Genomic DNA, 16,345 nt, shown 5'->3' on the forward strand with positions numbered 1-16,345 from the left:
ATAGAAATTTCCTATTGTTTTGTTTAAAAATAATAAAAAATAAATAAAAAAAACTACAATTTTATATTAACTAAAAGAATATTTAAATTAAGTTTATAACAACCATAAATATGTAATATTCAATGTATCATCATTTCTATCCGTTTCTTTTAAATAATGTAAAAATATAAATACATACGCAAACATATATATATATGTATATATGATTAATTAATAATAATAATATAATATTATTAAATAAAAAAAAAAAAAAAAAAAAAAATGAGTACTCATATCAGTGATGAAGAACCAGAAGGAGGGAATTTTGATCAAAAAAATAAAATAAGTAGTCATGAAAAAAATCAAATTATAAACAACTTTATTATTAATTATAACTTGAAAAAAGAAAATTATACTGAAAGTGAAAAAGGAAATGAAATAAATAAAATAAATGATATGCATGAAATAAATAAAATAAATGATATAAATGATATAAATGAAATAAACAAAATAAATGATATAAATGAAATAAACAAAATAAATGATATAAATGAAATAAACAAAATAAATGATATAAATGATATAAATGATATAAACCAAATAAACCAAATAAATGGAATTAATCAAATTGTAAATAGAAAAAAAAATATGGACACAGTTTATAAAAATATTATAAACATGTCAAACAATATGACCCAAATGTATAATAGTATGAACAACATGTCACACAATATGATCAATGCTTCAAATGATATGATGGATATTTCAGGAAATATAACTAGTCATATAAATAGCATGAATAATAAAACTAATTATATCATGAGCAACCATTTAAATAGTATCGAAAATGAAACAAATAATATGATAACTAGCCAAATAAACATCATAAATCATAAACCATATATTACAACCAATCATATAAACAATAACGATAAGAACCAATCAAACAATATCTGTAGCCATATACCGTCTAATATTAATAATAACTCCATGGCAAAACATAACGATATAAACAACTCTTATGTAAATGTTCTATACTTTAGAAAATTAAAATTAAATAAAAAATTATTCGAAAAATTAAAAAATAAAAATATCGTAATATATTTAAAATATAAAGATAGCACTTGTACTAGTGAAAAAATAGAAATAACAGATCCTGAGATTAATAATTTATATTTATGTTTTTTAATAACAGAACCGTTTCTAGAAAACGAAAAGAAAATTATTAAAATATATATCAAATGTTTTAAAGATGGAAAATATAAAATATTATCCTTTGGTTTTGTCGAATTAAATTTTATTGATTTCAGTGAAAAATTTTATAGAAAAAAAAGTTATATGTTATGTTATGATAAAAAAAATAATAAATATATTTTTGGTTATTTCATATTAATTCTAGCAAATCAAATAAAATGGAAGGTATGTGATAATAAAGTATTTTATGAATATATCAAAAAGTCATATTTTGTTTCTAATCGAAAGAATTATGACCAGCAAATATTTTATATATGTAAAAAAATACAAAAAAAATTATTACAATCATATTATAACAACACAACTAATCCATATACATATTTACATAATCAAGCTTTATTAAAACATTTTAGTGTTACACATAGTTGCCCAGGTACTTTTAGTCTAAATACTTCTAAAAAGAAAAATTCATACGATAGATACAAAAAGGAAAATCATATAGAAACAAATAATCAAAATTATCTTCATGATATTAAAAAGTCTAAATCATTAATACCTTTGAATCTTATGCAAAATGAGATATTATATCCCCAATTATCTCATGACAATTATAAAATAAAGAGCATGGCACATAACAATCATAATATAACCAATTATACAACGTATAAAGAAAAATGGGGAGATGAAAATTTATATGAAATGAAAAAAAAAAATTCTATTCAAGAGCAAAATAATATGTTAATGAATTCTAAGGGTCTAGAAAATCAAACGACAGAAAAAGTATTATTAAATCATGAAGAAAATGAAACGATTAAATGTTATAAAGACAATCATCAAATCAAAAATGATTATGAAAGTGATCATAATTGTGATATCAAACCATATTATGAAAATGAAAATATTAATGAATACAAGGATAATCACCAAATCAAAAATGATTATGAAAGTGATCAAAATTGTGATATCAATCCATATTATGAAAATGAAAATATTAATGAATACAAAGATAATCATCAAATGAAAAATGATTGTGAAAGTGACCAACATTATAATTTTAAAACCCTTAATATAAAACAAGTCACAAATCAAATAGAAGATATTAAGAGTGAACAAAATAACGTATATTCAAATATAACAGAAAACCCCTTTTTTAATACCGATGAATATGAAATTAATCATTCATTCAATAATATAGGTGAATATCATGATACAGAAAAAAATGAATATATAAAAAATAAAGTAGATAATGAAGAAGAGGAATCAATAGAAAAAAATATTTTTGATAATATTATATGTGAAAAGTTAGAAAATATTCTAAATAATGATATTGAAAGTTTTATACAAGAGATACAATTCATACTTGAACATTTAAAGAAAAAAATAATAAAAAAAAATGATTATTTCTTAAATGAATTAAAAAAGGATCATATATATGAATATAATGAACAACTGCATTCCAAATACAAAAATGAAAATAACGAAGAATATACATTAGAAGATTATATAAATAAATCCAAATATAATAATAATGTAAAAAATGATATTATGAGTATATTACAAAATTGCTTAAATACCACTTTATTATATATTAAATGTATTTTAAAAGATACTAATATAAATAAGCAAGAAAAAAACATTTTTGCAGCATATGAAAATATCATTAAAAATATAAAACAAGCCTTATCTCATTATGTAATGGAAAATGAAACATTTAATCATGATATATTAAATAAAGACATATTAAATGAAAATAAAAATATTTCTTTACATACCTCTGTTACAAAATCAATAAACTCTATTACAAACAAAAATTGTAAATTAACAAAAATGGAAATTCAAGAAAATCAAATGGAGTCATGTAAAGAAAAATATATCGATCATTATAATAAAACAACAAATGTGCTAAAAGAAAAGAATAACATAAATTCATACATAAGTAGCGATGAAACTTTAAGTACTTCATCATTATCAAGTTGTTCAAATGAATCTCACAAAAAAATAAAACATATGAGTAGACAAATAGAATATTTTAAAATGAATTCATATATTAATGAAAATATATCAAGCGCTTTCAAATATTATGAACTGAAATGGAAGAATAAATTGGCTAAAATTGGGGCATATATATGATGAAAAAATATATATATGTGTATATATATATATATATATATATATATATATATATATAAGTATTTTTTTTTTTTTTTTTTTTTCATTGATCCTTATATGATTATATAATATTAAATTACTTATTTTATTTGTTTTTATTTTTCACCTTGTTTTGTAATTTATTTTGATTTACATATATATTTCATTTATAGCTTAAAAATTGACAGCTTTTAGTTTTTTTTTTTTTTTTTTTTTGGAACATATTTGATATAAATATTTGTTTATAAAATAAAAAATTTGATAATTATTCTTATTCCACATATATAATAAAAATTGATAAATTAATAATAAATATATATAGATATGAGTTTATTTATTCGTCATATTATAGTAATATATAATATATATAATATGTATGTATATTTTTTTCTAAATTATTTGAACATGACACTTAATGGTTATATTAGTTAATAAATTTTACTTAATATGTAATATTATAATATATATATATATATAAATACATTTTTCAAGTCTTAATTGTACTCCTTTATGTTTTGTCAACAGTTAAAAATATTATACCTATATACTAACACATTTGTTGTAGAATAGTATTAAAAAAAAAAAAGAAAAAAAATTTAAATATCTACATTAATATATGAAAAATTTTTTTAAAAAAATACATACAATAATAATGCAATGATTATTATATATATATATATATAATAAAATCATTCTGAATGTAATATTAAACATTAATAAAAATTTTATAAAACTATGACTTCATAATATATATATAATATATATATATATATTTTTTTTTTATTCATTTATCTTTATTTTTAATATTACCCCATGATATGATGCTATACATATACTGTTCCATATTTTATGATGTTTCCTTGCATAAATAACATATATAGAATAAAAAAAATAATAAATGTAAAAAGTAAAAGGCTTTGCAACTATTTTTTCAGTGAACCATTTATATTCAACTTTGAAAATTTGGAAAGTTTAAAAAAAATAAAACAGCCCACTGTAAATGATTCCTCCTCACAAAAAATAAATCAGGATAAACATATAGAAGAATATGAAGAACGTTTAAAAAATTATAGTTGTACTACTACTAATAGTAGTAGTGATAATATAAAAGGTTACAATAATTTCATAGATGACTACAGCAATTTTGATAAAGATGCTTTAAAGAAAACGAGAAAAGTATATAACATTGTCGAGCGAAAATTGAGAAAATTTGAAAACACTCCTTTAAATAAATATTTCTATATATTTTACAAAAATGAAAAATATTTATCAGAACTTGAAATAATACATATTGTATATTTGGCTTTAAAAAATAGGAAATATCATTTATTAGATAAGGATGATCAAATAAATATTAATTCACATACTGACATAATATTTAATAAAGAACAATTAAATAAAACACCAAATCATAATAATATAGAAGATATATCATATAATATTGATGTAAGTTCATATAATATAAAAGAGTCTAAAGTTGAATATTATGACAAAAATAAAGTGTGTGAAAAATATAATTCGTATGATAATAATATATTAGAGGCATATGATACAGGAAATGTATCATATGAAGAAAATATAAAAAATGATATTCCAAATAATTTAAATAATATAAAAGAAATAAAAACGAAGGAGTTATATACAACAAATCATGATAATAATAATAATAATTATTATTATTATAATATCAAAATTGAAGAAAAAGGAGAAAATGATTATGTATATAAATTACTTTATACATTAAATAATAAACTCAAATTATATCAAAATTATATTATAAATTTCACAATTAAAGATATATATAAATTGTCCTATTGTCAACATTATTATAATCTTTATAATAATAAATTTATACCCTTATATTTATGTGCATTTTTAAAAAGAGAAATAAATTATATAAAACAAAATAAAAATATATATGAAATAAAAGATCATAACCAACTAGATTTTCTATTAAATCTATTGATTCTTGAAAAAAAAAATTTAAATACATATTTCATTCAGATATTATATGATTATCTATTTAATATTATAAAAAAGGAAAACCTTTTCAGTATCACATGTAAACATGTATGTTTGTTATTAAATATCAATCGTTTTGAATCTACTAAATATGATATGTTCTTTTTCTTACACATGGAAAGGGACAAGGATATAATGAGAAAGTTGAGTTTGAAAGATATAAATTATTTATTATATTATCAATTGAAAAATGAAATAAATATAGTAAAAAATGTAGACACTACAAATAATACAGAAAATTTAAATGACACATATAATTATAATAATAATAATAATATTTGCAATTATAATAATAATAATTTTTATTGCATGAAATGGTTATCTTTATTCTTTGGCACTATCATTAATAAATGTACTCATATGAACAACAGTGAGATTAATTTAGAAATGATACAAAATATACATTTGTTCTCACAAATATTATTACATTATGATTATTCTAAGCAATATTCAAATATTTATGATACATATTTAGAACTAATTTATAATGTCTATTCATATATAAATTTAAAAGTCAATAATTTTGTTCAAAATATAAAAAATAATAATTTTAATATAAATTTTTTTATTACACTATCTTTAGCCTTATCTGTTATAAAAAACAATATTAATATTAATGATAATTTCTACGTATTCCTGTTTTACCTTATAAATGATAAAAAAATAAAACATATGGATGTTAATCATTGGATATATATATTATACTTCATACATTTTTGTAATTTTAAGAGAAACATTTACTATAAACAAAATATATTATATAAAAAAGACATAATGAAGGTTATATATATATGTGATAACAATCACGTTGGACATATGAATACATATATCCCATTTGATGATAATTTTATGTATTCATATATAATGGACAAATTAAAAAATATATATTCTTATCATGAAAAAGGTACTAATGATATATATATTTTCAAGGATCTAAAACAAAATTATTCTTATAATATTACAAATAATCACAAGCATGTGCAAGAAGACAATCTATCAATAGATAAGGAAAATGGCAAAAAAAAAATGGACATTTATCATACTAAAAAGGCGATAATAATAGATGAATATAATAATATATGCAGTAATACACACAATATATGTAATGACAAAAAATTATCAATGATAGAACACAACAAAGAAAAAATAAATCAACCACATGTAGTACATATGAATATACAACAACATGATAATATATATTTGAAAGAAGAAAATATAAAAATAATTTGTGATCAGAAAAAAAATAATATAGATAATAATATTATCAACAAGAATTATGATAATAATATTAATGTACATAATAAAAGTTATTATATGAATATCTTAGATATATTAATATTATTGAAACACAAAAAGAAAGATAACAACTTTTATAAACATCTTCTATTATTATTTAATAAAAATATATTTAAATATTATAATATACATATATTCCATATAGATAAGATACTAGTTACCTTTAGTCAATTGAATATAAATAAAAGTCATATATCTTTAAATATATTTAATTTGTTAGAAAATATTAAAAATAACATTATTCATAATAATAATTATATAAAACAAGAACATTATTTTTATCATTCCTTATCTAATATTTTATTAAGTCTCGTGGAATTAAATATGTTAAAAATTATAGATCTAAATATTTTCGAAAAAAATATCTTAAACAACTTAAATAACATGAATATAAATTCTCTTCTTGTATTAATACAATATTATATATTAAAAGGAAATACATGTTGTAATAATATAAATATAATCATAATATTATTGTTAAATTATATTACAAAAAAATATACATCTCTACATAAGCAACAACCATATGAAGAGATAAATAAGAAAAATGCTCAAAATATATATTTAGACTGGTATGACATCAAAAATGATAAACATTATGATATTATAAAAACATATCTATTAAAAAATGATGAAGAAAATTGTAATGAAGAAAAAAATAAAAGAGATGTATTATACAAACATACCAAAAATTATAATGAAACAATTAAAGATATAAATAAAAAAAATACAGATCAATATCAAACAAATAATCTATACGAAGATTTAATAAATCCTTATAATTTTCATTTTCATAAAATTGATCAAGACGACTTTTATGAATACCTTTTGTTACGATTTGTTTTTATAAATATATTTACTCATTCTAATATAATTCAAGAAAATATAAAATATCATATGAAAGAGTATGAACCACGTATATTAAACAATTTCAATAAAATGATATGGCACTTGAAGAATAATTTTGAAGGTATAATAAATATAAATCTATACACAGAAGAAGAAAGAAATAAAAAAATAATGGAATATGACAAAAGTGAATATCTACGTATTTCACATTCAAATATACAAAACCAACATATGTTAAACACAACAAAAAAGGAAAATATTCATAATAATAAACATATTAATAATGATAGTATAAATATATATAAAGATGTGACAACATATTCTGATTATGATCAAATAAAAGAACATTATATATATAATGATAAGCACTACTATAAAAATAATAATAATAATAATAATAATAATATTTTGAGCAAGAAGAATTTTTTTTTAATATTAAATTATTTTCTTTACATTTTTAATCATAATCTTAATATATTAATCAAAGAAAAAAATTTATTAGAATGTATTTTATTACAACTTGTACATGTCAAAAAATTTAAAAATACTTATTATAATTATAAATATTTATTTTTATATCGCAAACTTATCCTTTCATTAATATATGACATGGAAAAAAAACAAAAAACAAAAATGAATTATCTTCTAAACCCTGAAGTATATGAAGAACAAAAAAAAAAGACCTTAGACATACAACAAACTGAATATCATAAATGTATAAATATTATAAGACATTTTAATTATATATGTGAAAAAAATAAAAAGAATAAAATACAAAAGAATATTTTTTATAATTATTTACAAAAATATAATTTTTTACATATATATAATGATGAACAATATAAGAACTATAAAATTTTAGATAATGAACATATTCTATATAATTTAAATTCTGATATTTTGAATATATATATAAATGCCCCTTTATTTAATTATATTATACCTATAGTTATACAAACAAAAAATAAATCTTTAGCAATACATTATATATGGAATAATGAAGAAAACCTAGATACCTACATGGTTTTATATAATATCATGAAAACGTTTCTAATAAGTTATAATTATGATATTATACTAATCAAAACATCAGATATGAACAATGTAAATATTTCAAACAAGTGTCAAGAAATATCTTCGTAAGATATTTTTATTTATATGAATGTTTGCATATAATGGATATATAAACTATAAACATTAACTATGTTAAATGGATATACATATATATACACACATATATATATATATATATATATAATATATGCCCTAAAAAATTAGGACAAATGAAAACTCTATTTTAAATATGAGAAAATATATTTTATATATATATATAAATTCATACTGAGGTATCATTATGTTTATGACAAAAAAAAAAAAAAAAAAATTATAAATAAAAATATGTTATATATATGTATATATTTTATTTATTATATTATATATATATATATATATATCATTTTTTAAGTGTGTTACGCGTACTAATTACACACAAAAAAATTATTATAAATAATATGCTTGTAAATATTTTTACTATTAAAAAAAATATATATTATAAAATAAAACCATATTTAAAAAAAAAAATATATATAAATATAAATATATATTTATGTTTATATAATATTTATTAATTTTTCTTTATGTATATTATGAAAAAAAAAAATACCATATATATCTTTTATTATTACATAAGAAAAAGGAATATTATATAATAGTAGTAATAATAATATATTATGAAAAAAAAAAATACCATATATATCTTTTATTATTACATAAGAAAAAGGAATATTATATAATAGTAGTAATAATAATATTATAATAGAATAATTCACATATCAAAAAAAAAAAAAAAATTTGAAAAATAACATAATATATATATTATATATACTATTTGAAGATACATTTATACATTAAAAAATATACAAATGTATACTTATTTATATATATATTATATATTTATAATTTTTTAGTTGATATTTTTCCATATTAAGTGAAAACTATCTCTTAAATCAAGATCAGATTTAAATGTAACAGTCCATTTTTGTGTACTTTTTTTTTTTTTTTTATTTATTTATGTACGTATTTAAATAATTCTATAATATTCTGAAAGAATAAAACTTAACAATTAATGTTCATTCATCAATACACAAAAGTGGTGTCATATTTTTTTTTTTTTTTTTTTTTTTTAATAATTTTTAATCGTAAATTTTTATATAATGATGATGAAAAACTTTGAAGTAAATTCTCCTAAGAAGTTGATAAGAACAATAGAAGAGGAAACAAATGAAGAAGACAAAGAAGAATATTTAATTACGAATTTAACGGAAAATAATAAAAATATGCCAAGTGTTTTTATAAGAATCCCAAGAAATTTAAATAAATTTTTAAGTAATGAAGAAACTACTATAAAATATAATGAAAATATTAAATCATCAAATAATAAAATGAATAAAGAACAAAAATTAACATCCTTTAAAATGGATAATAAATATGATATAAATTCTGAAGAAAAAATAAGTGCCATGGATAATATAGTTTTAGATAGCACATATCAATCAGATTCAACACATGAAAGTATATCTTTCTTTAACAAAATCAATGAACAAAATTATACACCTGACAATATTAATAATGAGAATGAAAATAATAATTCTGGTAGTAATGATGATAGCGATGATGATAGTGACAACTATAGCTATGATCATTGTGATTACTATTCTGATGATGATAATCCTATGGATGAATCATTATTAAAATCTTTTAAAAATAAATATGTAGATATATACGAATCCAATGTGGCCAACAATGAATATATTACATTTATTAAAAATCATACTAAAAATGAACTAGAACATTTTTTACAAAGAAGAAAACTTCATCATACAAACGAAATGAAAGTTAACGATATTATTAATATTGATTATGATAAGTTAAATGAAAAAAATATTATTCCCTATTTCTTAACTAATGTTTTCGATATGGAACAGAAAAAAAAAAGAGAAAAAATGAAATTAGAATTAGAAAAAAAAAGAAAAATCTTGGCAGAAAAACGTAAAACAAAAAACAAAGTCGAAGATAAGGGTAAAGGTAAAAATGACACAACTATTAATGAAAAAAAAAAAAAAAGAAATGAAAATGATAAGGTAGATACAAAAAAAAGTGTGAAGAATTCCACAAAGGTTGGTAATACACAAAAAGGCATAAAGGAAGGGAAAATGAAAACAGAAAATTATAATGATAATGATAATTCATACGATGAATATGAAGATGAGGAAGATGATGAATATGATGATGATAATTCATATGAGAGTAAAAATAAAAAAAACAAAAAGAATAAAACAAATAGTAGTAGAAATCAAAAAATAAAAGAAGATAACGAAGAATCCTATTCTGATTCCTATAATGATGAATTCGATAAAGAAGATATAGATATAAATATTTATAATGATCCAACATTATATGGTATAGAAGGTAGTAGTGATTATTCAGAAGATATGAAAAGTGATGCAGATAATAATACACAAGAAGACGATACAGGAAAAGAACAATTAACAAATAATAATTCTAAAACACCTAAAAAAAAAAAAGGAAAAAAAAATATAGATGAAAAAAATTCAGATGAAGAAGAAAAATTAGAAGATATTGTAGATGCATCTACTCAAAGATTAATATCTTATGATTATTATTCTAGTCTAAATATTAAAGAAATTGTAAAACCAAATAATAAAATAAAATCATTATCTTCATATATACCTATTGAAGAAAATTTAGATAATCTAGATCATATACAAAAATTACAATATTTAATTAAAAATTTACCATATACTCATATAAAAGAAAAACGATCTTTATATCATTATAATATTAAACAATTTATTAAATGGAAAGTTTATTTATTAAATAATATTAATATCTGCTTATATGGTATCGGATCCAAATTTCATTTATTAAATCTTTTTACAAATATATGTTTAAATGATGGAAATAAATGTATAATCTTAGGATTTGAAGATGAAATAAATTTTGAAGAAATATTAGTACGTATATTAGAATATCATTATAAATATAAATCATCCAAAACATTAAAATCTTTTGATTTATTATATGAACTTATACAAAGAGTTAATGATTCTAATGTACCATTATATTTTATTATACATAATCTAGATAATACGAAACTTTATCCATATTATGAATATTTCTCTTTCCTAAGTCAATATGAGAATATTTATTTTGTATGCTCAATTGATGATGTATCTTTTGAATTGAATATGAATTTTAAAAATATCAGTTCTATCAATTTTTTTTATATCAAATGTCACACATGGTTAGATTATAGACATGAAATACTTAGACAATGGAATAAATTCTTGCCTGAATGGGTATTCAATAAAAAATGTGAAGAAATTGATATCAAGAAAAATATAGAAACTATATTAAATGCCTTAAGTATAAATCATAAAAGATTATTTAAAATTATTGCATCTATACAATTGGAAAATTTAGATAAAGGAATTTACGGAGTTGAAAAAGAATCCTTATTACAAGATAAGAGAATTTTTACAGTAGGTGCATCAAGTATAAGAATTAATTCCTTATTAGTCGAATTTGTATCGCACAATGTTATAACTGAAACGAGATTAAAGGAGGGAAATACATTTCTCAAAATAAATGCAGATAAGGAAGAACTCAAAAGGATATCTGAGGAGCTATAAAATGGCAAAAGGAAAATTACAATTCCTCGTAAAATATAGCATATGACTTAACATATTCTAATTAAATTATGAATAATATAAATATATTTGTATTAAGCAGTACCCATACAAATTATGCATTTGTACATAAATAAATATATATATATATATATATACAACTTAAATTTTTTTTTTATTTTTATTTTATTTTTTTTTATTTATTATTTATTTTTTTTTTATTTTCATTTACGTTACTATGTTTTACAATGTCACTAAAATTTTTAATAAAAAAAAATTATGAATATTAATTAAAAAAAAAAAAGGAAATTAATATAGAGCAAGTAATTCAAAAAAATATAAATATAAATAAATACATATATATATATATATATAATTACTGTGATTCTCCATGATTTTATACATATTATTTAATCATACATCAAAATTATATATTCCTCCTAAATCATATTGTATACTTTTATTCGTAATCTTCTTGCTCCATCTCGTCATATTCATCATCTTCATTATAAACATCATTCGGGAAAGCAATAGCTGTATTATTTTCATTAATAGTAAATACAGTCAATTCTACATATTTATCAATAGTATTCATTACATGGGCTCTTGTAAAACCTTTGGTTACTGATTGCCTTTCAATTTCCTCAATAGGTATCCAACCATTCCATCTCTTTTTCTTTTCCATAATTTTATCTTTAATATTTTTAATTATATTCATAATTTCAGTTGAAACATCTCTTCGTCTTCTCTTTTCAGTTTGTAAAGACACACTTGCTTTCGATTGTTCCGTCAATCTTATAGCTTCTTCAAAATCGGCTGTTTCGATAACGTCACTATCTCTTAATCTAGCTAATGCTTGAGATATTCTCAAAATGGCTAACAAGGCTCTGGGTGTTGTATAATTTATACGTGTATCACTATATCTTTCCTGTTGTGATTCTAGTTGTCTCGTAGATACGTACCACTGTGTTATTTTCGGTATTAGTTCTGGTGAAATGGTTGGTTGCTTCTTTTTAGCTAGCTGTATAAAAGCTCTTAAAACTGTTTTATCAATTTCTTCATAACCATCATCATTCAATTCAGATTTTTTCTTTTTATCATCACTAGAGTCAATACATTTTAATATATTTAGAACATGTTCAGCAAGTTTTTTATCTTTTTCTCTATCTGATACATCAAGTAATAAAAATTGTAAGTCAAATCTTGTTAATAAAGCTGCTGGTAAATTCATATTAAGCATAACAGATTTTTTGCAATCATATTTTCCATTAACAGGATTTGCAGCAGCTAATACAGAAGACCTAGCTGGCATATTACTACAATGTCCAGCTTTTGCAATGGAAACAGTTTGTTGCTCCATAACTTCATAGATAGCTGATCTATCATATTCATCCATTTTATCAAATTCGTCAATACAACATATACCTTTATCAGCTAAAACTAAAGCACCACCTTCTAATGTTGTTTCTCCAGTATTAGGATCCTTTAAAACAGCAGCAGTTAAACCAACAGAACTACTACCTTTACCTGTTGTATAAATAGATCTTGATGCAATAAGACAAACCTTTTTCATAAGTTGACTTTTAGCAACTCCTGGATCTCCCATTAGTAAAATATGTATATCACCTCTAATTAAACCTCCATCCTTTTTCTTTTTTGTACATCCTCCAATAAGTTGTAATAATAAAGCTTTTTTAACATCATCATGTCCATATATTTCAGGACCTATATTATAAGCTAATTTCTCATATAAATTAGGACTATTTTTTAATTCTTGAACTTGTTCCATAATTTTATCATAATTATCTATATGTTCATTAAAATTTTCTTTATTATTCTGTACATAATAAATATGGAAAACCTTTTCTGCTATCAACCCGCCCTTTAAAGCTTGATATCCACTTTTAGTAACAGGCATTAATACTCCAGTTAATGTTACTGACATACCTGGTTGTATAGATGTAGTACTTTCTCCATGTATAATACAATTCATACTTCTTGGTATATCACCTTCTGGTAATTGACTAGATAATTCTTGTACTTTAATTTCTTGATATTTTACAAATTTACTTAATTTTGATTGGAATTTTAAAGAACCTCTAACACCATGAACATTAGTACATCCTGGACAATCAAATAGTGGCATAAAAAAAGGACCATCTACAGCTTTATAAGCAAATACATGACATCTATCACATTCATATGTAGCAACTTGTATTCTAGGTTTTAATTGAGTAGCTCTAATAACTTCACATTCAAAAGTACTTAAAGAACCAATACAATCTGCGTTCACAATTCTCATTTTTCTAACTAAATCTCTTGAACTAGGTATTAAAATAATTTCAAAATTTACTCTTAAATATGCTGGTAATTTATATTCTTTCATACGTTCTTGTCGAATCTCTTCAATAGGTTTTATCATATCCCGAAATAAATTATTAAAAGCTTCTTTTTCACTTTCATCTGTACTATATCCAGAATTATCCTCATTATTTATTCTTCTTAAATTTCTTCTCTTGATCTTTTCACTCTCATCTTCTTCACCATAACCTCTCATAAACCTTTTATAACATTCATCAGATAAGCATTTATCAGCAGCAGAATATAATAACTCCATATATCTATGGGTATTAGTCATTATACCATTATATACAGAATAATCTACATCATCATTTTCTTTACTAAAATATTCTCTTAAGTCTCCTAAATATATAGGTAATACCTCAGTATCATGATTATAAATCTTTTGTAAATAACCTTTATATTTTAATTTACCCCAATTCGTGTGATTTACTGCAGGGTCTTCAAATGTATCTAAAAATCGTACTAACTCGTCTATATGAGCATTATAATTTTTTACTGCCTCCAAATATTTTGTATGATTGTCATCCAAATATGAGCGAATATCTCTCCTCCTTTCACCCATTACTTATAAATAAATATATAAAAAATGTTATATATATTAAACTATATAAATATTATATCAAATTTATAAAATATATATATACATTAATATTAAAATATATATACATATACTATAATTTGACGTCTATTCATATATTATAACATATAAATTTTTTATTACCAATATATTACATTTATATATATATATGTATACCTTAATATAAACATATATTATATATATATATATATATATATTATAAAATAAATATTAACATTTAATAGTACATTTTTTTCTTCTTTTTTAACTTAATGTATATCATATACCAAAAATGTGTGTACATATATACAATTATATATATATATATTAATAATATCAAATATAATAAATTATAAAAAAAAATTAAAATGAATAAATAAAATATAATGTAATAAAATAAGAAAAAAAAAAAAAAAAAAAAAAAAAAAAAGATGTATTTTGTTAAAAATATTTTTTTCAATATATATTAATAAAAAAAAAAAAAAAAAAAAAAAAAAAAAAAAAAAAAAAAAAAAAAAAAAAAAAAAAAAAAAAAAAAAAAAAAAAAAAAAAAAAAAAATTTTTTAAAAAAAAAAAAAAAAAAAAAAAAAAAAAAAAAAAAAAAAAAAAAAAGAAACAAAAGAATATATTATAAGATAAATATTTAAGCACACTTACTAAAATATGCAAGAGATTTTAAAAAATAAAAAAAATATATATTTATATAATATATGTATAGGTGGTATATATAATTACATACTTATGTTAATATATGTCCATCTAAATTAATAATAAATTCATATATTAAAGAAAAAATTACATATTTATAATATAATTCATCTCGTAATTTTTTAATTAAAAAAAATTATACAAATTTTTCTTTTAAAATAGACAACATATTTGCGAAAAATAAAAAAAAACAATAAAATATGAAGTATATTATCTTTAAAAAATTATATCTTTCTCTCTAATATAAAAAGGAAAATAACCAAAGAAAAAAAAATAAAATAAATAAATAATATTATAAAAGGTTATAATGATATATAATATTATGAGTAAGATATTTTATTTTATTTTATATATTTTATTTTTTTTTTGATTTTTATCTTATTATTCATTGTATTATGTTTTATCTTTTTTTTCGTACGTGTTTTAGTAATAAAGTATATATATATTTCTTTCTTATTAAAATAAAAATAGGCTCATACATAATATATTATTATTCTAA

At 19.5% G+C, this 16,345-nt stretch overlaps 4 protein-coding genes across 4 annotated transcripts; 3 read left to right on the forward strand and 1 right to left on the reverse strand.

The window, feature by feature from the left end:
* Window positions 1–261: 261 nt before the first annotated feature.
* PGSY75_0705100 (hypothetical protein) lies at window positions 262–3,303 on the forward strand (the record flags this gene model as incomplete). Its single annotated transcript, XM_018784920.1, has 1 exon — window positions 262–3,303. The coding sequence occupies one exon, from the start codon at window positions 262–264 to the stop codon at window positions 3,301–3,303; it is 3,042 nt and encodes a 1,013-aa protein (XP_018642421.1).
* An 867-nt stretch (window positions 3,304–4,170) lies between these two features.
* Window positions 4,171–8,631, forward strand: PGSY75_0705200 (hypothetical protein; the record flags this gene model as incomplete). Its single annotated transcript, XM_018784921.1, has 1 exon — window positions 4,171–8,631. One exon carries the CDS (start codon window positions 4,171–4,173, stop codon window positions 8,629–8,631), a length of 4,461 nt encoding a protein of 1,486 aa, XP_018642422.1.
* Window positions 8,632–9,704: 1,073 nt separating this feature from the next.
* Window positions 9,705–12,200, forward strand: PGSY75_0705300 (putative origin recognition complex subunit 2; the record flags this gene model as incomplete). The annotated part of the gene is made up of 1 exon (XM_018784922.1): window positions 9,705–12,200. One exon carries the CDS (start codon window positions 9,705–9,707, stop codon window positions 12,198–12,200), a length of 2,496 nt encoding a protein of 831 aa, XP_018642423.1.
* A 457-nt stretch (window positions 12,201–12,657) lies between these two features.
* Window positions 12,658–15,123, reverse strand: PGSY75_0705400 (putative DNA replication licensing factor MCM7; the record flags this gene model as incomplete). Its single annotated transcript, XM_018784923.1, has 1 exon — window positions 12,658–15,123. The coding sequence occupies one exon, from the start codon at window positions 15,121–15,123 to the stop codon at window positions 12,658–12,660; it is 2,466 nt and encodes an 821-aa protein (XP_018642424.1).
* Window positions 15,124–16,345: the final 1,222 nt, after the last annotated feature.

The sequence above is a fragment of the Plasmodium gaboni genome, chromosome 7, assembly GCF_001602025.1.
Source record: "Plasmodium gaboni strain SY75 chromosome 7, whole genome shotgun sequence".
Classification (NCBI taxonomy): Eukaryota; Apicomplexa; class Aconoidasida; order Haemosporida; family Plasmodiidae; genus Plasmodium; species Plasmodium gaboni.